The 21,741-nt window shown below is 37.8% G+C and overlaps 3 protein-coding genes across 6 annotated transcripts; 1 reads left to right on the forward strand and 2 right to left on the reverse strand.

The window, feature by feature from the left end:
• Positions 1-1,298: 1,298 nt before the first annotated feature.
• On the forward strand, positions 1,299-8,583 carry klhl43 (kelch-like family member 43). 2 transcript variants are annotated; one of them, XM_058377265.1, is made up of 6 exons: positions 1,299-1,453; positions 4,158-4,836; positions 4,997-5,343; positions 5,660-5,959; positions 6,039-6,214; positions 6,315-8,583. In XM_058377265.1, the coding sequence occupies exons 2-6, from the start codon at positions 4,425-4,427 to the stop codon at positions 7,057-7,059; spliced, it is 1,980 nt and encodes a 659-aa protein (XP_058233248.1). In that variant the 5' UTR covers positions 1,299-1,453; positions 4,158-4,424; the 3' UTR covers positions 7,060-8,583. The 2 variants fall into 2 exon arrangements, with proteins under 2 accessions (XP_058233248.1, XP_058233249.1); XM_058377266.1 differs by having other exon boundaries at positions 1,299-1,448.
• A 1,854-nt stretch (positions 8,584-10,437) lies between these two features.
• Positions 10,438-13,750, reverse strand: rpl11 (ribosomal protein L11). Its single transcript, XM_058377124.1, has 6 exons — positions 13,671-13,750; positions 12,858-13,008; positions 12,669-12,775; positions 10,966-11,097; positions 10,649-10,759; positions 10,438-10,514 (listed from the first exon to the last, which is right to left on the reverse strand). The coding sequence occupies exons 1-6, from the start codon at positions 13,674-13,676 to the stop codon at positions 10,485-10,487; spliced, it is 537 nt and encodes a 178-aa protein (XP_058233107.1). The 5' UTR covers positions 13,677-13,750; the 3' UTR covers positions 10,438-10,484.
• Positions 13,751-14,449: 699 nt separating this feature from the next.
• Positions 14,450-21,707, reverse strand: LOC131345357 (cyclic GMP-AMP synthase). Of its 3 annotated transcripts, none has more exons than XM_058378206.1 (7): positions 21,052-21,707; positions 19,437-19,573; positions 18,111-18,349; positions 17,465-17,690; positions 16,570-16,845; positions 15,816-15,915; positions 14,450-15,704 (listed from the first exon to the last, which is right to left on the reverse strand). In XM_058378206.1, the coding sequence occupies exons 2-7, from the start codon at positions 19,552-19,554 to the stop codon at positions 15,233-15,235; spliced, it is 1,431 nt and encodes a 476-aa protein (XP_058234189.1). In that variant the 5' UTR covers positions 19,555-19,573; positions 21,052-21,707; the 3' UTR covers positions 14,450-15,232. The 3 variants fall into 3 exon arrangements, with proteins under 3 accessions (XP_058234189.1, XP_058234188.1, XP_058234190.1); XM_058378205.1 differs by having other exon boundaries at positions 14,515-15,704; positions 21,028-21,707; XM_058378207.1 differs by having other exon boundaries at positions 15,518-15,721; positions 21,028-21,707.
• Positions 21,708-21,741: the final 34 nt, after the last annotated feature.

Genomic DNA, 21,741 nt, shown 5'->3' on the forward strand with positions numbered 1-21,741 from the left:
GAATTTCAAGTCGTGAAATAAATATATACTAAACAAAACCACTGTGCAATTAAATAGACAAAGGTAGCACAATGGGTGGATTCCAGAGAGCACAAGCAATGATGTCACAATTTTGTTGTTCAACCTATGGCTAGTCTCACTATATTAATAACCCACTCTGTCACTCACTCATGTCCTGAGAACACAGCCTGAAAAGGGACAGGAGGTGGCTCCATGCACACATGCAAACTTTCAAACTGCTTCTATACACAAATGTATATGTTTACAAGAACCCTCTTATCAGTTCTCTGATTTTGCACATTGTACTGTTTGAGTTAAGTTGTCACATATATAATGCTGCACAGTGAAATTTGTTCTTCGCATATCCCATCCTTGGGGTTGGGGTCAGAGCGCAGGGTCAGCCATGATACTGGAGCAAGGTGGGTTGGGGTCCTTGCTCAAGGGTAGCAGCTTGCCGGTGCTGGAGATTGAACCCACGACACTGTTTGCACTAGGTTGCACTTTTTATGAAGCTAGGACAACTTACTTCAGAACTTAGCTCTGTGCTGTAGCTAAGTGTTGTTTTATGTAGCACCAGGGTTCTGGAGAAACGTTGTCTCATTTCACTTATCGCTTCAACTATAAATGGTCGAAGTGATTATAAAAAGCATCACACACACACACACACACACACACACACATGCATGTTTTTGAGAGATAGGAGGAAACTGGAATATCCAGAGAAACCCCCCTCCATAGACAAGGGTAGAACAAACAAAGCAACTCTGAGCTCATAATCGAACCCAGGACCCTGTGACAGTAATCTGGAACATTCTAATAATATATTAAAAAATATTCTCAAATATTAATGGTACCTTTAATATTTATTATAATAACCTGTATGTTGTTTCCCAGTGCTCAGTGTTGGACTTTATTATTAATGCCTTGTTGAAAAATATAAGAACATTTAGTACTTCATAACTAGTTTAGCCCAAAACAATAAATAGGTTTAAAATAAAAAGCAGGTGAAATGTAACTACAAATTTGATCTGTAAATAAATAATCACAACTGTGACAGTACCCCACATTCTATTCAGACCATGCTCAGTCTCTAGTAAAAACCCATGAGCACAGCATGTTGGCATGGCTGAATAAAACCAGGATGCCCGCCTCTTTTCCATTTCAGGCTTAAGGCCTGGATGTGGGCTATGTTTGGTGGGGAGGGGTAGCTAGAGCTGTATATGGAGATGGAGGTCCAGGTGGAGCTCAGGCCTTGGGGTTAATGTTACGTCGCTTTGCAAGGAAGCTGCCTCCCTCAGGCTTGGAAGTGGACAGTGCTCTAACAGACAGACAGAGGACACAAGGGTAGAATACCATAGAGGAGGAAGAATACAGAAAAGGATTTTGTTAAGAATGGTAAAAAGAAGGGAGCAAAGAATGAGAAAAGAGTGATAAAGAGAGCTGTAAAAGTAAGGTAAAACATTTTTTGTCTTAAGTTGCTCTTAGTTTTGCATGTCTGCTTGCCTTCACTAGACAGCACAAGGATAAGTGATGATTTACTCATTTACATTTGCTTGGGCAGTGAAAGAGAAATGACTTGTTCTTGTCATGTTGGGTTTAAAAAATTAAGTTTTAAAAATAAATTTTAACGACTGTGCAAACCCGTGAAGCTTTATGCCACCTTAAACAATAAACAAATTAAATAGGTCTTAACACCTATTCCCCTTAACACCTATTCTCTAAACACCACAAAATCTTTGAACTCCCATGACTTACAGTGTAAACATGAATCGTGATCAAAATAAACTCCAGGAAGGTTGTCTAAATTTAAATGGACAGAGTCTGGATTGAAAACAGTGAATGGCATGTAGGGGGATTTGTAATTCCTCTCACTTTGAGGTCCCAGCATGCTTTCCAGTCTCTATAAATAACAGGCTGAGATAGGAGCAGGCATGTTGTGGCTAATGGTGGTGGGCAATAGCCCTACAATCAGAAGGCAAGCGCTGCACATGACAGCTGCCAGGTGTCACTAAACCACCTTCAGTAAACACTTTTCATCTCACTTTACCCTCATAACTCTTTTTTGTCATTCCCACTTTTCAATGCCACCTAACCTTCCTCTGCCAGGCCAATCAGTCCTTGTTTTACTTATCACTTAAATGTGTCTCATAAATAGTGACATTTCAGCATCAGGTGCTTATCCAGGGAAACAGGCACCTGAGAAATACCTTGTGGTCAAATGTTTTGCAATAAAAATCTATCTATAAATATCTTTTTATTGAGAGTGTAACTTAGTGGTCAAATTCTTATTTAATCATCTTAATCAGTTGCAATGTAGCTTTGCTAAAGATCCTTTCACAGACTGGACATTTATATTAACTGCCTAATCTGCCAGCATCTATCAGTGTGTCCAGACCTACCTTCTACATAACTATGTACCTTTCACATAAGTTTCTCATCATTAACCTTCATGCTACCTGTATCAGTCACCAAATTTCCTTTTCTTTATTTGTTTCTTTTCATTTATCTATATACTTAGTACTTACCTAGTCTCCGTATAATTATGCTGTAATATGTGTGTAATTCTGGCCACAGTTCAGTAATTGGGGACATAGTTTTACTCTCTCACATCTTCATTCTCATCTCTCTCTCTCTGATTGTGGTTGTATATTTACATGATGTCTCTAAATATCGTTCACACTGTCCAGAGCCAGCAGCAGCTGTGGTGTTATGTGAGACAGCACTGACAGGCTGCAGCCACGTTTCTGTTGTATGACAGTTAGGATGGTGCAACCCCCGGACAGCATTCGCCCACACAAATTCGATGATTATAAAACTGAGAAAATGGATTATACAAGACAAATTCCTAAAGAACTATACACACTATAGACATACAGAATATTAAAAGAGCCCATGACCTTTTATTAAGTAAGTGCTTTAGTAAGAAAATGATTAAAGACTGGTAATGATCCCTGCATCTTAATAAATTTATATACTGAAAAATACATTTCAGTATACAAATTTTGAATTTATTGCTCATACGAGTCTAAAGAAACAACAGATAATTCTAAAATTTTAACACAGGGTCTATCTCTGCTCTCTGCCTGGTGTATAACCAATATAGGACCAGATCAATAGTGACCCTAATCAGGAGACAGTGATGTTTATTTGAATTTCCCCATTGATTTCCTTCTCATTTTCTTATAGATGAATATTTTTAGTATTCACAATAACATAATTATGTGCTCCCACAAACACAGGTGTATTTCTAAATAGAAAAAAATAGTGATGCACCTTTGTGTATTAAGAGAAAAGGGGTGGAGGGAAAACCAAGGGAATAAGAGGGGGATTCACAGGGGAGCATAAAAGAGACAGATGGCAGCAAGAGGGTAATTTAAGCAGTACAGCTCCAGCCATGCTCTCCTGTGCCTTTAGATATTTTTAGCTAGTGACTTGATTGCACCTGGGGGTCATGCTCCAACTAGGTCTGAGTGTAAACCTAGGTGTACACAAACAGGTTCTTGCTCTTAGCGTGTCATTGACAATGACAATAATACAAATTACATGTGTGTCATTATTATTACAAGTTATACAAAAGAAAGAGAATGTGTGTGTGTGGGTGGGTGGGTGGGTGTAGTTCTTAATTGTGTATGTGTACTTTATATTTAGCTTTCAGTTATAAAATTAAAATAAACAATAAAGAAAAGTAATAGGATCTTATTGAAGTAAAAATCCATCTAGATCTGTTATACGATTTGCAGTAAACCAGATATGAGATTATTATTTGTATTATTATTTCTAGACCTTGATCTATTGGCAAATAAATTTACGTTTTTATTTCTAGTAAGAAGCAAAATAATGTGGCAACAAATAGATAGGTTTGAATGTAAACATGAAATCATCTAAACAGGTTGAATAATGTTGGACTGAATCTCAAATAATGAATATTCTAGATATTTCCATGTGCTAAGATCATTTTCTGCAGTGTAAGATGTTAATATTTAATGAACAGTATGTCATTCTGACACGGCCTGCCTCAAGACCACATGCACCTGCCAATCATACTTACTCCAAGTTCAAGAATGAGAGATACAGTGTAGGAAATGTATGCTGTAATGTAGGCATGTTATGTTCTGCAATCCTTGTTTGTAACGTCACCATAATATGTTTCTTTCCAGGTCCTGTGTGCTGTGTGAAAACACTCCACCCTCCATAAACATTCAGCCAGTCTGTCTGTTTCTTTAGCCTGTCAGTACTGTGTCGAGGACAAATCCAGTGAAGCGTGTTTGTACACTAAATCCTAACAAAACACCTAAAATACTTTAAAATTATTTCAGTAATCACTATATTGTTGACAGAATATCACTGCAGTGAAGCTGTGAATTCGAAATCACTGAAATCATTAACTCACATAGATAACCAACAAAACTAGCCCATATCTCATCATGGCCCCTAAGAAGAAGGCACCTCGCCCTAAAAAGACAACTCCAGAGCCAGCAAGGTTAGAGAGTGAAGCATTGGTCCCCGAGACAGGTGTAAAAAAAATAGAAATGCCTCTTAGCATTGAGCAGTTAAATCGTCTCAATGGAATGACCCTGCCACCATTGATCCGGCCTGGAGAGAGGGGTTTTGGTCTGGGTGGGGAAATCACCCGCCCCCTACACGGATCTGCTCTTCTGGAGGAGTTGAGCCGTATGAGACAGGAGCGCTTTCTTACTGACTTGGAGCTGGCTTGCAAGACTAAGGCCTTCGATGTCCACAAGCTGGTCATGTCCTCTGTCAGCCAGTACTTGCGTGAAGTTTTAGCCAAGGATCCGGGCCTCAAGCGCTTGGAGTTGCCCACCATATCACCCTTAGGTAAATGGCATAATATATGCAGTTTGGTCATCAATGCAATTATATGAAAAAGGCTTATAAGCTAAATCTTCCAATTTCACATTTTACAGAAAAGCCCGTAGCCTAAATGGCATTTTATGCCACATAAATTAACCAATTCACATTTCAAATCTACCCTTAGGTCTAGCCAATGTGATCACCTTTGCTTATCTTGGCCGTGTGCACATGTCTCTCTACACTATTGCCTGTACTGTGTCTGCTGCCTGCACCCTGCAAATCCCCCATCTCCTCCAGATGTGCATGGACTTCCTGATGGCAGAATTAAACGTGCACACTTGTGTGTACGTGTGGAACATCGGAGCTGCTTATGGCCTGGGCCCTGTGCGGGATTCTGCACGCCGCTTTGTGCTGGAAAATTTTGCCCAGTTTGCAGAAACACCCCAGTTTACTCAGCTCACCCTGGAACAGATCACTGCTTTTCTTCAGGATGACAATCTTATCCTGCCTTCAGAGGTCACCACCTTCCAGGTAGGTTCACACCAAACATAAATACTTTTTGCTGTCTCTACTTACAGCCATATAGTAGCTGCTACATTATACTGTCATGGTTCTGGTGCTGTGCCTGCTAATTGGGAAGACAGGACAGGTGGGAAAGTAGGGCCTATTTATGTGTTTGATACCAAAGTATTTTAAAAATAGCAATACATATAAATACTTACATACTCTATATAGAAATAAAATTTGGGTAACGTGAGAAGATGGAATCCTAGATGCTATATGTGAAATTAAAGTCAAGTGGGACTCTTAATATGGCTCTCTATCTATAACCTTGCTTTGGATGCAGGTGGCCATGAAGTGGTTGGACTTTGATCCAAAGAGGCAAGCTCACGCTTATGACCTACTGTCTCATGTACGGTTCGAGACTATCCCCGCCAGTGAGCTGGTCAGAGAGATTCAGCCTGTTGCTCGCATGATGCAGGATCCTCAATGCCACCGTCTACTGGTGGATGCCATGAACTACCATCTGCTACCATACCAGCAGAATGCTCTACAGTCCCGCCGTGCGAAGGTCCGAGGCAGCCAGACTGCTCTACTAACCATTGGTGGACGCCCCTCCCTTACAGAGCGTGCCCTGAGTCGAGAAGTAAACCTTACATCAGCACCTCTGTGAATCTGTGTAGTTTCTCATATTCTCATTTCTCTAACTCATATATTGTCTTTAGGTTCTATGGAGAGACCCTCGTGATGGAGTTGCTACATGGCGCCATCTTTCTCAGCTTCCTGCTAAGAGCTTTAACCAGTGTGTTGCTGTGATGGATGGTTTCCTGTTTGTGGCAGGTGGAGAGGATCAGAACGATGCTCGAAACCAGGCCAAACATGCTGTCAGCACTCTGAGCAGGTATGTCTTTGAATGCAATTTATTGCAGAGCATTCATATAGGAAATAAATTAGTCTAAAATGACCTCAATCTGACTTTCTTACTTTGCACTTCTTCCCAGATATGACCCTCGCTTTAACACATGGCTGCACCTGAGTAGCATGCGCCAGCGGCGCACTCATTTTAGCCTTGTGGCCACAAATGGGCGCCTTTATGCAATTGGTGGCCGTAACACTGATGGCTTGTTGGCCACCACTGAGAGCTACCTGCCCTCCACCAACAGCTGGCAGCTCCGTGCTCCCATGGATATGCCACGCTGCTGCCATGCCAGTGCTGTCCTACCCTCTGGAGACATCCTAGTGACTGGTGGCTATGTCAACTGTGCTTACTCTCGCTCTGTGGCCTGCTACAATGTGCAGAGCGACTCCTGGAGTGAGCAGGCACAATTGGAGATGCCACGTGGCTGGCACTGCTCCACCACACTGGGTGGTAAAGTGTATGTGGTGGGTGGCAGCCGGCTGAGCCCAAGTGGAGAGCGCGTGGATGTGCTGATCACCGAGGTGTTCTCACCTGAAAACGGCCAGTGGAGCAGGGCCGCCTCCCTGCCCTTGGGAGTAAGCACGGCTGGTCTAGCCTCCCTTAGTGAAAAGCTATACCTTGTGGGTGGATGGAATGAAGCTGAGAAACGCTACAAGGCAGCTGTGCAGCGCTACGACCCAGGTACCGACAGTTGGTCGTGTGGAGAAGAGCTGCCGGAACCCACAGTGGGTGTGTCCTGCTGTGCTCTGGCACTACCCCCACGCCACACTTCACGCAAGCATCGTAACACCCCAAACCATGAAGAACAAGGTGGCATCACTGCATGAGAGAGGGAGTGAGGGAGGAAAGAATGAGGCCAAGATTAGTAGTGAGGGGGAGAGAGAAAGAGAACAAAAGAGAAGGGGCGGACAGTTACTAGCCAGTGAGGATTCAACAAGTAAAGGAAGGAGATGGTATGGCAGAACTCCTTTATTATTAAGAGAGCATTATGTTTCAAGCCATGAAGGAAGTTTAGTGTCAAAATATAGGACTCATTTATTAACAATGTGAAAAGATCTAGGCCAACAAAACATGAGTACATGGGACAAACATTTGAGTGAGTAGGTGGATATGCCTGTGTGTGAATACAGTTCTAGACGAGTTCTAGAAATTCATTGCAAATGAATACAAACGCACAGAGGCTCTCTAACAACAAAACCTATCCATCTTAGTATATCTATTACACTACATATTTACTGTAGTCTAATTATTTAGCATAAATTGATCATAACAATTTACTTAAAGACTAAAAATGTGATAAGTATTTTTTCATTCGTTCATATTGATTATCCGGATCAGGGTGCTGGTGAATCCTGAGTATATCCTGGGAACACAGGGCACAAGGTGAGAATACACCCTGAATAGGATTCCAGTCACGGAACCATGCACACATATTAATAATTATTTATTTATTTAACTCTGTACATGCAACCCCAAACGATTTAGTGTGAATGGACAATATACCCTCATACATGTTTATAGAAAATATGACGCTAAGCTTCTTGGAAATCAATTCTTCCCCAAAACTAAAAAAAAAAATAAAAAAAATAAATAAATAATAAAAAAATGAAATTTATAAGTTAGTGTGAATGTCTATAGCTATGAATGTCTATGTGGAAAATCAAAAACACGTATCTATGTATCTACAAAGATAGAATTCCCACATGGTAAAAAATGAAAAGGCAGTGTATTCTATAAAACTTCATTTCAAAACAAGTTCAGATAAGACCATTTTTAAAAACTATATATTTACATCACATTAAAGTTTGAATATCAATTTAATTTAAATATCAATTGTAGTACATAAGGTTTTTCTAATAAATTAATATACACTATCTGAGTTTTAACTTTAACTGGTAAAAAATCAGTGAAACCTAACACACATCATCTTCATTTTAAGTTCTAAAAGTATGCAAACTGTTGCATTAAACCATCGCTAATAATTTGCAATGATGAGCCATATATTAAAACATAACATTTCCTGTTGTCTGGCTAATGTGCATCTACATTTCTGGTGACATCACCTTCTACTGAGGCCATTCCACTGTATACAAATCCTTAAGAGAACCAGTGAACATCCTAGAGAGAGAACGCCGCTCCAGACATAGAGAGAATTTTGAAATGTGAAATAAAAGGAAGAAGAAATGTCACTGATAATGCGGATAAATTCATTTACGTACAATGTCCCCTTTATATGGTCACCAGCTGATTAAGGCTTCTGCTTTGTGTTGATTGTTGACATAATAATGTAGGTGTTGCAAATGGCATATGGTGCAGAGGGCACTAATTCTCTAGGATAGGATTTCACTTGAATAAAGCCAAAATGATCAAAGCACATGTCTCGTGTTATCTTTACAACCCAAAGCTATTCTGAGCTGACTGATGAATGGTCATTGAAAGGACACAGTTTCTAATTTAACTAATGGTGGAACGAGTACTGAAAGTCAGAATAATAAATCCAGATTAATTTTTTGAGGTTTCGCCTTTTATGATCCTGCCATCTACCCAAACTGTGCAGCTGCAAAGAGCGGTGTAGTGTAATAATTAATGTAATAATCACACATGGATACCACATGGGAAACAAAGAACAATAAATAAAAATGTCTGAGTGGCTTAGTGTGATTTTTAATTCGCAGCTCATTATTTAATCCATCAGATTCTATAACATTGAATGTTATCCAATTAGCTAAGCTTACGGATATTGCAAGTCTCTCATTGAGTTAAAGAGTCTAAAAATGTCTAACTAAAATTTAGAGACTCATTTTGCAGCACTAATCATAAACTAACTACTGAGTCATTTTTGTGGCTCAGTGGTAGGTTTCTCGCCTGCCATGTGGAAGGCCCGGGTTCGATTCCTAGCCACTGCCCAAACCCCAGCCGCTGGATGCAGTGCCCAAGCCTGGATAAAAATGGGAGGGTCGCGTCAGGAAGCGCATCCGGCATAAAACCTGTGCCAAGTTGTTGTGTGGACCAGTTGGTCCGTTGTCACGAACCCTTACACACGTAGGGAGCAGCCAAAAGATCAACATATTGTATAAATTTTATGCATTCTGTGTAATGAACCATGTCTGTGCACAAGGGATTTTTGTACTCTTTCACTCACTTATCAGAGTAGGGATGTTATAAACACCAGGACCAGCTAAATAAATGGCCTAGTCTAACTCGCCAAATACATTTTAAAGCCATGCTCTAAATTTAAAATTGCCTTGTAGCCCAAAATTATTTGTTTGAATTCATTTAACTGTAGGAATGAAAACATACACTGATGAGGCATAACATTATGACCATCAGTCTAATATTGTGCTTGTCCCACTTATGCTGCCAAAACAGCCCTGATCCATCAAGGCATGGACTCTAGATCCCTGAAAGTGTGTGGTGTTATCTGGCACCAAGATGCCAGCAGCAGCATCCCCTACCAGAGCTGCAGTTTTGGAGATGCTCTGATCCATTCATCTAGCCATCACAATTTAGCCCAAAACTCTTAGGTATATCCCCACTAACAGGTGCCATGACGAGGAGATAATCAGTGTTATTCACTTCAACTGTGTTCATGTTATGCCTGATTGGTGCATAGCCTTCAGTTTGTTGCTCCATTTCACCCCTTGATGGACATTAAGTGACAAAACATGTGATTTGTATGCAATTCTTCAACATCAAACTATATTCGTTTCCCCATCCATCTACACAGGGAACCAGGAAACACATTTTTAGCTTTTCAACATTATGTAGTGTTTTAAGATGGACTTGAACAGATTTTTGAAGCATCATAAGTACTAGGAATTCAACTCCTACCTCGATGTGCACAAAATTTGCATGTTTGTCCTTTGCTTGGGAGGTTTCTTACTTTACTATAATAAAATTATGTGCAACTTCATTCGAGTTGCACTTGCTTACACTGCACATTTATCACAGTTTATTCAAGTTTGTCTAGTTGAATATTCCTTTTGAATACAGTGTCATAATGGGGAAGAGGGTTAGACAGGAGCAGTCCAACAGCCAGGAAAAGCGTTCCTGTTATGTTAAGTCAACCCAATTATGAAACAAAGCAGAACAGCTTCAAAGGTAAGATGCTAAACTACATGCCAAACAAAATGCTGTAGCACACAAACTAAACCACTTGTTAAAAATCAATTCATTTACAAATAATGACACATAGGAGGCAAGTATTGGGCTTTTTCTTTTATTTATTTGTTATAAACAAAATGGTGGTCGTCTACTTGCCAGGGAGGATAACGCCATCATACTGAAAGACAAGTGTGTGTGTGTGGGGGGGGGGGCAACACAAACAAAATGATTAAGAAAACAAATCCACAATTTCCCCAATCTTATGTATAGACAGATTAACAGGTAACAAAAGTAAATCTTTTCAAACAGTACCTTTTGCTGGAACCAGCGCATGGCTTCCTCCTTACGGATGCGGTGCTTGAAGCCAATGCGTCCCCTTTTCCTTTTCTTGTCGGCGATGCTGAAGCCAGGTCTGCCCAGAACCTGCAAACACAAAGCATAAGGTCCATCAAGAGCTTCACACCAGATTTGCTAGATATACAAAAAACCCTGAAGTTCAGAGCTACAAATCAGAACAGAGAACATTACTCATTAAAGGCTTGCATGTTTTGAACTCACATACTCATGCTGCTTTCAGTAATTATATAACGTTCTTTTAAATTTTGAAGTGTGGGGGCGAAAACACTCACCACGTAGAAGTCCAAGCCATAAATGCCAATGCTGGGATCGTACTTGATGCCCAGATCGATGTGCTCCTGGATGCCAAAGCCAAAGTTTCCACTGTCGGAGAAGTTGTTCTTCCTCAACTCGTACTCGCGCACCTGGATACAGCGAGCAAAGGAAAGACAATTAACACCAAGTTCACCAGCTTATTTAAGTTATTTAAATCAGGGGTGTCAGTCTGGAAATAAGCCACAGTGCACGTAATACAACTAACAATACATAATACATTTAGTACACAAACAGGTTCAAAAGCTACATTCTGAATGGCGTAGAGGATTTACTGTTTTAAAAAAATTGCAAAAAAAGACAAACTGCAATCCATGCTGGTATAAAAATTTGAAAAGGGCTTGACTGGGATTAGTGTCAAATATTAACATTTACAGCATTTGACTGAGCACTCAAGAGCTTAAGGAGAAAGCTGTTTAACAGAACTATTTACACAACATTAAAATAAATTAATCTGCTCTTGTTTCTGTGAAATTGCAACAGACATGTTCAGTAGCTGATCCTATAGCCAGTGTTTATTGCCCCCTAGTGGAGTAAGAGATTAATCTGAAAGGTAAAAAAGACATGCTATTCACTGGGATCCTTAAGGAACCAATAAACACTAAAAGGTAAACACATTTACCCTTATGAAAGAGCAAGTGATCAGTAAAGTGGCATTAAAGATACCCAAGCCTCACCTCTTGGTTTTGTTCTGATATTTACACTATTTTTGCAGGAAGTGGACTAGTATGCTTTACCATGTCTGAGAAAGTAAGCACACTGCCCTCTGGTCAAGGTACAGATGAAATTACAGGATCAAACTGAACAAATAACATGCATCCATGTCTAGGTAGAAATGAGAATTTTAAATGTGACTGGGATCAAGAAGGGAAGAGGAGGAAGTCATTTACCAAGGGGGCTCATTATAATAAAGATACTACTAAAGATAAAATGTACAGTTATTTGAAACTATCTATAATGTGAGTTTATTTTACATGTACAGCAGTTTCTACATCAAAGCATTTAGATAAAACTTCCTTTTAAGACTTTTTGCTGTGGGAATTTGTCCTCTCTGTTATTGTTTACAAACTTTTTCCATTGTATTAAACTTCAAGTTCATGGAGCCTTTCATATCTGGTCACCATGATTTTTAGCTTAAATAAAACAACTTGTTGAACTCTTGATATTACCTGTTATGACGATAAATCTGATACGACGAGCTACAACTCAACTGTGTTCCCCTTCTCTAATAAACAACATTGCACCCAACCAATATATCCACCAAGATATTTACCTAATCCGGCAATTATTACAAAATGTCACTTTATTTAAGCATTCTGCTTTGCGTTCAACTTTCTTAATTTTTATTAGCAAGATATCAGCTCTGAGTAAACCGTGCTTTTTTATTACAGACTGGAAAAAACCTTGCTGCTCGAAGAACCACTGTATATTTCAAAACAAAATAAGCTGCATGTTCATTCCATGAACTGTGCCAGTCGAAAGAAAAACTATGAAAACATCTTGAGCCCGATTAAGGTGGCGGAACATGTTTGACTCCTGACAGGAATCTGATCATTGTAGACCATTAATAAGTCCTCAAACAACTACGGCACATGGAACTAAATCAGATGTGCTTTTTTTTTTTTTTTTTTAAACGGCTAAGACAAATGAACAAGACACTCACCTTCAATCCCTTCTCCAGGATCTCCTCAGCCTTGGCTCCACGAACAGTGCAGTGGACTGCAATCTTTTCATTCCTACGGATACCGAAGGATCTCACAGTGTAGCGGGCTAGAGGGAGAGAAATCGTTATCTATGTATCGAATACCATGTTTAGGTCAGTTCAAAAAGTGCATTAATAATAAATGCTTACCTTTGGAGAAGACAGGAGTCTGGCCTGTGAGCTGCTCCAGCACCTTGGCAGCACGGGTCAGTCTGTCACCGCTCTCACCTACACAGATGTTCAGGCAGAGTTTGCGAATGCGCAACTCCCTCATGGGGTTCTCCTTCTTCTCACCCTGGTCCTGCAGATCAATCAAACAAGGTTAAAAGCAAATACCTGGCAGTTTCACCTCAGTCTGCACATGCTGCCATTCTTACACACACTATATAGTAACTGTCTGTCTTGCAGTACTTCATGATCACTAACCTACCCAATACACAATATAAGCAGGACTTGTACTCTCTAAATATCATTAAAAAATACTTAATTCAGTATCAAAACAACGTGGAACAACTACCAAACCGTGAACACACACGAGTTTATAAGTCCCTACATCTCCACACATCCAGCATGCCCGGACATATCCACGACTCAGACCGGTCCCAGAAATATAAACTAACCCGAGCTTTCTAACTCAAACTGTTATTACATACAACTCTAAAAACTAACCAGTTTACAAATAAATAACCATTTCCACCGATACGAACCACATGCACTGAGCCCAAAGTCTCAGCTTGTGCCACTCGTTCAACTAGAGAACTAGCTAGCCGGCAAGCTAACTGCTATATATTCCTTTATCGTTCACATTACACCACTTGTGTGTCAAATACAGCCATATTCTCTTAGATCTGATGAAACTCTACCCCGTGTACCAAAGATGACCCCAAAAATACAACGGAAACAAGGCGATGTTTTTAGATTTCAACTGTACACCGTTTTCATTAATGTTTCGTATGCACTCACCGCCATGTTGGATCGCTAGAAGAGGACGTTACGCTTCCGGCGCAGAGTATTTATAACAGCGTGTTCACCTTTAAATAAGCCGGGCAAAACATAGCGTTGTCGAAATATCGTTCCAATGTTAATGCCCTACAGAGATCTGATTAAACATATAGTGTTTATAAAATTCATTATTTAGGCAAGCTGCAATGATCTAGATGAGTTATTTAAATGAAAACTATATGCATATGCATTGCTTTTCTGATATATGTAGTATAGGAGGAAGAAAAAAGTCTGATAGTAAATCTGATGTTTATACACTAAGCATTTATATCATAATATAGATTCTATGAGGCTGTGATAAATAACACTCTAATAATATCCATAAGGACCATATGGAGGATTGATGATTGTTGCAGTGGCACTCGGTATCAGTACTGAAACATGAACTAACTTTGAATTGTCTCTTTTCTGAACTGCTGAATTATAGTGAGTATTCTGGGGAGAATGTATTTTTAACATTGTTGTGGTAGAATTATATTTCTATTGTAAAAAGCAAAGACGAGTTAATTCAATAGTTGGTCAGTTTATAGGGTTATGGAATAGGAAGTGTGACGTTTAGTTTTCAACATGATTATAACTTTAATAACTTTTATAAATGTTAATGTTACTATCACTTTAATAACATGGTATCACGTCAGCTTGTGAAAATAACTGCAGGTAATGTTTAAAAGCTAATCATGTTCATAGTTTTTAGTAGAAGTCATATCATATCTCTTGTATCTTAAACTAGGAATGATTTAATGGTTAAATGTACTCATTTCATGTAATTAGACATTGCATAATCATAAGGTATTTATATAAGATATTTTATTTGTAATGAATGCCGTAGGTCTTCTCTGTAAAGTATATTAGTAAAATTGAGGCATAGACAGTAAAGTGGCAGCAGTAGTAGTAGTAGTAGTAATAATAATAATAATAATAATAATAATAATAATAATAATAATAATAATAATAATAATAATAATAATAAAACAAGTTTTGAATCAACCAAAGATAACACAGGTTAGGGGTCTACTGAAAACTGGTAGCAAAGCTAACAAAAAAAGAAAAGAGTTTCTTTCAGTTACTGCTGTCTCCAGTATTGATGTTTACACATATGGTAAACCTTGGCATTATATCATCATTATTGGACCTGATCTTGGAAACACGGGCCATGAGGCAAAATTACACCCAGTCCATTCACACACACATTAGAGTCGCTGATCCACCCACTGATGTGTTTTTGGGATGTTGAGGAAGCCCACATGGACACAGAGATAGCACATACAGAAACTGCACTCAGCTCATGATGGAATCGTAAACAATGGAGTTGTGAGGTGACAACACTACACACAGCTCCACTGTGCTGGAATAAGAAAAAATTTAAATGTGTATGAAAGTTTATATCCAAATATAGTGTCCATTAAAAACATGTGTTCCCCTCAAGTTATTTTCACCATTTTAGAATCCTCATTTTACAAGTGTTTTAGAAATGCATTTTCGTTCAATATGGGGATGTTATTGACAGAAAATCATAATAGTTGTCAGGTTTTTACATACAGTGCATATGCAATGGCCAAAAATATAACACAAGACATAGTCAGCATAATAAATTTCTGTCTATTTCCACATGCCACAGTGTCAGACTGTACTGGAAGCACTGGGACAGGCTCTTGGGCCTGCAAAAGAGGAAACCCTAACTCCTTTTGCTCCTGCAAAGCATTTCCCAGAAACCGAAGAGAACGCTTGGGGAAAATGGATGGAGAAAACAGATTGAAGTCTGGAACAAAGAAGTGGGGAAGCGAGGCATTATTTACAGCATGCTCAAAGTCCGAAAAAAGTTGCATAAAGCAGACTGAGAGCTGGCCAGGAGTCCACAGTGAGTCTTCAGCTCTCTCACACAGGTTGTAAAAGAAGGCAGTTTTCCCATGGTAGGAGCATAAATGTCCAAGTTCTTTGGGGTAGGTCTGCTTCAGTCCCTCAAACAGGCACTTAAGGAGCCGCAGACACAGTTTTCTAATAAGAGACAGGGACTGTTAACAATAGACAAAAAAGAAAACATGAACTAGAAAACAAAAACACAGTAAAAACTGTGCAAAATAAATCCTATTACATAATAATTCTTACCGGCAGCATTCGTTTTTTTTATTCTCACAGCACGTCTTTTTGTTGCCATGGAACCTGATCATGTCTTTTTCAATATGAGAGAAGGATATTCTCCAGCTCTCTGTGGATTAAAACACACAAGCATGAGCAATCACACAACCCCCAATGTTAGCAGTTTCTGTAATGGACTTTATATTTGCTGCCAATCAAAGGTTTTTGAATATGTGATCTATCTATCTATCTATCTATCTATCTATCTATCTATCTATCTATCTATCTATCTATCTATCTATCTATCTATCTATCTATCTATCTATCTATCTATCTATCTATCTTTGCCATTACCGGTAATTAAATAATGACAAATAATAGGACAAATTCCTAAATCTTTGTATTTCAGCACTGATGTCCACCCACAGATTCTACTGAGACGCTAAATAAGTGCTTTATTAAAGTGTAACAAACACGTAGTTACTATATCACAGTACATTGTTGTATACCTAAATTTATAGTTTTATAGTCTTATAGTTGATACTGTACAGTATTAGCATTAATAGTTTGTTAGTGATCTTAGTATTCTTAATTATTTTGTAATTTTAGAGTATTTAACTTTTAATTTTAATATAATTTTAATATTTTATTACATTTTATTTTTATTTTAATATTTATTTATTTTATATTTATTTAAATAAAAATGTAAACTCAGGGTATTCAAAAACTGTTGACTGGCAAAATTCTTCATTGAATGATATAGTTCATGTCTCATAATTAGAACCTTTTTCGACATTAGTGAGGTTTCGGGTTTTGGGTCTCTTTGGGACAAAGTAAACAGGCTGTCCAATAATTTTTCGTCGATTGTTCTTCCCAAGCCACTTGTCCACATTCGGGCCAGCTCGAGCAGCTTCTGGCCAGCCTTGTGGCACCTCGAGGGCAGGAACAATATCCACAGACAGCACTTCTGCCCCCTCAATTTCATCCACGAAAACCAAGGTCACAGCTGGAGAATTGACCTTTTTCCTGGACACCACCCAACGACCTTCACCAGGAGGCACTGAAACATAAACAAGAAATCTGGCATAGAATTTGAGACAAAAAATCATAAAATATGTGATACGAGTTACACTCATAGAGCACTTTATTAGGAACACCCAGACAGTCATGCAATTACCCAATCAACCCATTGTGTGGAAGCAGTGCAATGCATACAATCATACATGCCAGCTACATGCCAGCAGCTTCAGGTAATATTTACATTAACCACCAGTATAAAAAAATAAGTGATTTTGACTGTGGCATGATTGTTGGTCCCAGATGATCTGCTTTAAATAATGCTTTCTAACTGTTGATCTCCTAGGGTTTTCACACACAACAGTCTCTAGAGTGCAATAAAGAAAAAAACATCCAGTGAGCAGCAGTGCTGTGGACCTAAACTGCCTGTGTTGAGAGAGCTAACTTTGGGTTCCACTTTCCACCAAGAACAGAAAGCTAAGGCTGCAGTGGGTATAGATAATGCTTTTGGCATTGTAACCTTTATGTGATGATACTCTAGAATACTTACAAATTAATGAGAGTCTTAAATTGTTTCTACTGTACTTTGTGCAAGCTTGGGAATTTTAATTTCTAGAATAGACATAGTAAAAAAGGAAAGAAAAGTAATGACAAGGTTTTACCTTTATGTGTTTTGATGAATTTAGTAACCAAACTGTGCATTTCTTTCATTATTTTGGAGGCTGAGATAGTGAGACCACCATCTAAGAGGAATGCCCGTATTTCAGTACGTGGAGGTCGGCAGAGGGAAATTGTATAGAAAACTCCATTATATTTCTCTAAAGCTTTCCACACCAGTCGGGGTGTTGTAAGTTTCAGCATGATGTCAAACTCATTAGGTTTATTAATCTAAAAAAAAAAATGTTAACTATTAATTTCCACACACTAACTCATGAGGTTGATGAGACAAGATTAATTCCATTACTAAGGGTTTATAGTTAAATATACTGTGATTAAATATAACATTTTAAACCAACCATGATTTTCTATTGCACTGTTCATTAATCCAGGCTTATAAGGATTATTTTCCAAAAAAACATGCTTAATATGTAACAGACTTGCAGAACAGTGCACATTCAGAACTAATAACATGGAGGAAACAGATCTCCTATAATGAGTTAAATGTCCTAAACTCCCATAGTAACTCCTCAGACTGATCACCCAGGGTCAATGTTCATTGTTCCAAGAATCTATTTTACATTTCTTTTCAGTTACACTTCAGACAAAACACAATCCCAGTCATGTTGAATGCGGTGTTTTTTTGTTTACCTTCACTAATTCATAGTAACTTCCGCTATTGAGAACAGAAATAGTCCTGAAAAAAGGTTGCTCATCGTTTTCCTTCAGGAACTTCACTAAATCCTTTCTCAGATTATTGACCAGTCTCACTGCTTGCTGTCGGTCAGTCTGGCGTAGGCGTAAGTCTCGGCCTCTCTGCCTGATCCAGCGGTCAAGTTCGTTAGATATAGGCAAAACCTCCCTGACTATACCATCTACTCCAGGGTCACCTTAAAGTGAGAGAGAATGAATCGTTCTTTATTAATATTCACATTGTCATTTAAAATAAATAAGGAAATGATGCATCTCAGATTCTAATTAGATGCTAAATGAGTTCTTTATTAAGGACAAATGCACACAGTTTGGTAAAGCAGTAACTGTGTGTCTTAAAGTTGATTTTAGATGCTGTTAGTATGGACTGTAAGGCAATGCCTAATTAGAATGATCCAAATCAATCTATTCCCATTAGAATTTTTTTTTCCAATGCAACAAGAAGTTATAAACATTTCTTATTTCACATTTACCTATATCTTACTTACATTTTCCCCAAATATTTCGGTTAAACCCATTTCTCGAAGTTTATCCAAAATGTTAATACAGGATGTTCAAGAATTGTAGCAGGCATTGCAAGTGAAATTTTTTTTAAATTCAAGTGTGCAGAGCAAAAATAGTTCAAACTAGGACTTGCACAATCAAATAGACATGCTGTAACATAACTATATAGGTAGGCAACAAATAATAGAGACCATTTCATAAAGAATGATATTAAAAACCCAGAAAAAAATTATTCTATTATAAATATTACAAGACATGGATTTTTATATCACCATTCCTATTTACTTTGTTTACATGGAGCAATTTGTCTACATGAAGCACTGTGTTTTTCACATAAAGAGCAAAGGTTGGTGTTATAAATATACAGTCATCACATGACAATCAATGTATAAAACAGATCCAGTTCAACCCTGAATACTGGACATTATTCGGAAAAACACTTGGTTAGCCAACCAATTTTTTATATACACATAATTGTTTATATTTTCCATTTCCTCTTATTTTTCCTTAATTTAACAATCATATATAAACTTACACTCATAATTAACTTACTGATTAAAGGTGCATCAGACTTTCTATTTTCATTAAAAAGATCAAGAGTCTAATAGAGTCATCACATAACAACCTGTACAACATACCTAATTCACCTGAATTTACTTAGTTTGATCCTAAGTGAACAAAGGATTAGACATCCAAGACTATATGTTCATTATATAATGTGTCATTTCCTTTAATCAAAAACAATTTTTTTCATATCCTTACCTTTAGGGCTGGATAGCTTCTTCTGAATGGCATGATTGATATTGTCAGGTACTACAGGTGGTTCTAGGACTTCCTTGTTGACATCTCTCACTTTCTTCAGAGGTGTGCCTTGTAACATTTTGTGTGGTCAGTTAAAGCTATGAATTTCAATGACAGTGTTAGGAAATGAAGCCATTGTTTACACAGAGTCCTCACTACTGATAAACTGTCTACTACTGTCTTATTATTATATCCAATAACACTTCTAAGAATCTCTTACTAGCCCATATATAAAGTATAAAGTATATATATAAAGTATATATATATATATATATATATATATATATATATATATATATATATATATATATATATATATATATATATATATATATATATATATATATATATATATATATATGTGTGTGTGTGTGCGTGTGTGTGTGTGTGTGTGTGTGTGTGTGTGTGTGAAATCATTGCTACAATGATGTTGTGACCTTATTTCTATACGGTTCTGTCTGGAATTTTGGTCTTAAATGGTTAATAATTTAATTATCATTGTGGGCTAATTTATATTAGATTTGTGGTTATTTTACAGGGTTTTTTTTGGTATAATATTTGAGAAAAACAAAAAGAAGTTCTATCTCCAAACTCACAAATAAACCTGGTTTTAAAAGGTTTTATCCAGTAACAGCAACATAGGTAACCTTGACAAATACACATTTCAGTTACACTCTTTACTGAGTCTCTGAGTATTAGACAAGATTTGACAAGGCCTTTGAGTTGTCATTGCAATTTATCCCAAAGGTGATTAGCATGGTTGAGGTCAGGACTGTGCAGGCCACTAGAGTTCCTTCAAACCAAACTCATCAAACCTCACTTTGTGCACCTGAGAACAGCCATGCCGGAACAGCAACTGGGTTTCCCCAATCTACTGCCACAGAGTTGGAAGCATACAATGTCTAAAATTGTATACATGTCTAAAATGACATTGTCACTGAGCTCTTCAGTACAACCCTATTGCTTTGTCTACTGTTTGCCTTTGAAGATTGCATTGATTTTATAATCACATATTTTAATAAGAGAGTTTACCGGTTATCAATAGGTCACTGGAAAAACACAATCTTTAAGAGGGGTGTCCGCAAACTTTTGGCTATGTAGTGTAGTATCTTGTGTTTTAGGACTTTTATAGAATACATTTTAGAGACGACTTTTAAAGCCTACGTAGTCACACTGTGGTCTTAATAAAGTCAAATTGTCTTTTTCTGTTGAGTTTATAATCATTTATTATAAAGAGATGGCTTAATATGAATTAGACAGATATAGACTCAAACACTTTTTGATCTTACAGAATAGTGAGGCTCTAACTGTATTCAACTAGTGTTCAAAAATTACTTTCCAAATGTCTTAGAACTTTGACAATGTACCTTTTGAAGTAACGTTAACGTGTAAGCTATCGCTGTAAGTCTAAATGTCATTCATTTAGAATACTGTTGGCTAAAATGTAAAAAAAATTTTGATGTCGCATATCTAAAATCAGCTCTTCACACACTTATTATACCAAGAACACAAAGTATAAAATTACAGTTAAGTAACATAAATATAGACTTACATGAGATCCTAGAAGCAAAAATACCTGTTGTTCTAGAGTTTGAGCTTTTCTCTGCAAACACAAAAAGATATTTGTTGGGCTGAAGCTTGACCTTGTTGCTGCAAGCACTGCTCTATCTTCTCTCACTGTCTTGGATATAAAGCTTTCCAGACTGACACACCGGAAGAAAGAGCTGCTAACTAAGAGGAGGATTGGATAATCAAGCTCCAGAGTTTCAGTTTCTTTTCACTTTAAATGCCACATACTACCTGAATGTACAGTATCACTTTGAAATCATGACAAACTTCATCAGAAAGGAAGCTGGAAATGATTCATCGTACACTTTACAACTTTGATCCCAAACAGATCTTCTGTAAATATGTATTGTCTGTATACAGTTACGTTAGAGTGGTTACTTTCTGTGATTCACCATCACAAACCTTCCACTGCGGCAGTTCCCTTGTACTGATAACCACAGGGCTGGAAAACGAAACTCAACCAGGACATGCATTCTCAATTAACTTCATTCAGTGGGAACATCATTTATAGGAAACTGAAATCAGCGTTGTGCCTTCTGTGTACAGCATGTTCAAAGCAAAAGTGTTTGTTTTACTGGCACGCCCATCCCTATACAAATTTCAAGCAGGCATACTTGAAATGATTCTGTGAAACCTCTTGGTTAATTTATTGATTAAAGGTAATTGCATCAGTGTAAATTATTTTAAATGGTGTTGT

Source organism: Hemibagrus wyckioides, linkage group LG24 (genome assembly GCF_019097595.1).
Source record: "Hemibagrus wyckioides isolate EC202008001 linkage group LG24, SWU_Hwy_1.0, whole genome shotgun sequence".
Lineage (NCBI taxonomy): Eukaryota > Metazoa > Chordata > Actinopteri > Siluriformes > Bagridae > Hemibagrus > Hemibagrus wyckioides.

Bases quoted from the DNA above. Each gene is read 5' to 3' on its own strand.
- klhl43 (XM_058377265.1), top strand. From the start codon at position 4,425: ATGGCCCCTAAGAAGAAGGCACCTCGCCCTAAAAAGACAACTCCAGAG. The intron at 4,837-4,996 runs GTAAATGGCATA...ATCTACCCTTAG, and splicing joins GCCCACCATATCACCCTTAG to GTCTAGCCAATGTGATCACC. The intron at 5,344-5,659 runs GTAGGTTCACAC...CTTTGGATGCAG, and splicing joins CAGAGGTCACCACCTTCCAG to GTGGCCATGAAGTGGTTGGA.
- rpl11 (XM_058377124.1), bottom strand. The intron at 12,776-12,857 runs GTAAGCATTTAT...CTCTCCCTCTAG, and splicing joins GACTCCTGTCTTCTCCAAAG to CCCGCTACACTGTGAGATCC. The intron at 11,098-12,668 runs GTGAGTGTCTTG...CGCTGTATCCAG, and splicing joins TCCTGGAGAAGGGATTGAAG to GTGCGCGAGTACGAGTTGAG.
- LOC131345357 (XM_058378206.1), bottom strand. From the start codon at position 19,554: ATGTTACAAGGCACACCTCTGAAGAAAGTGAGAGATGTCAACAAGGAA. The intron at 16,846-17,464 runs GTAAAACCTTGT...TTTATGTTTCAG, and splicing joins ATTCATCAAAACACATAAAG to TGCCTCCTGGTGAAGGTCGT. The intron at 15,705-15,815 runs GTAAGAATTATT...GTCTCTTATTAG, and splicing joins AAAAAAAACGAATGCTGCCG to AAAACTGTGTCTGCGGCTCC.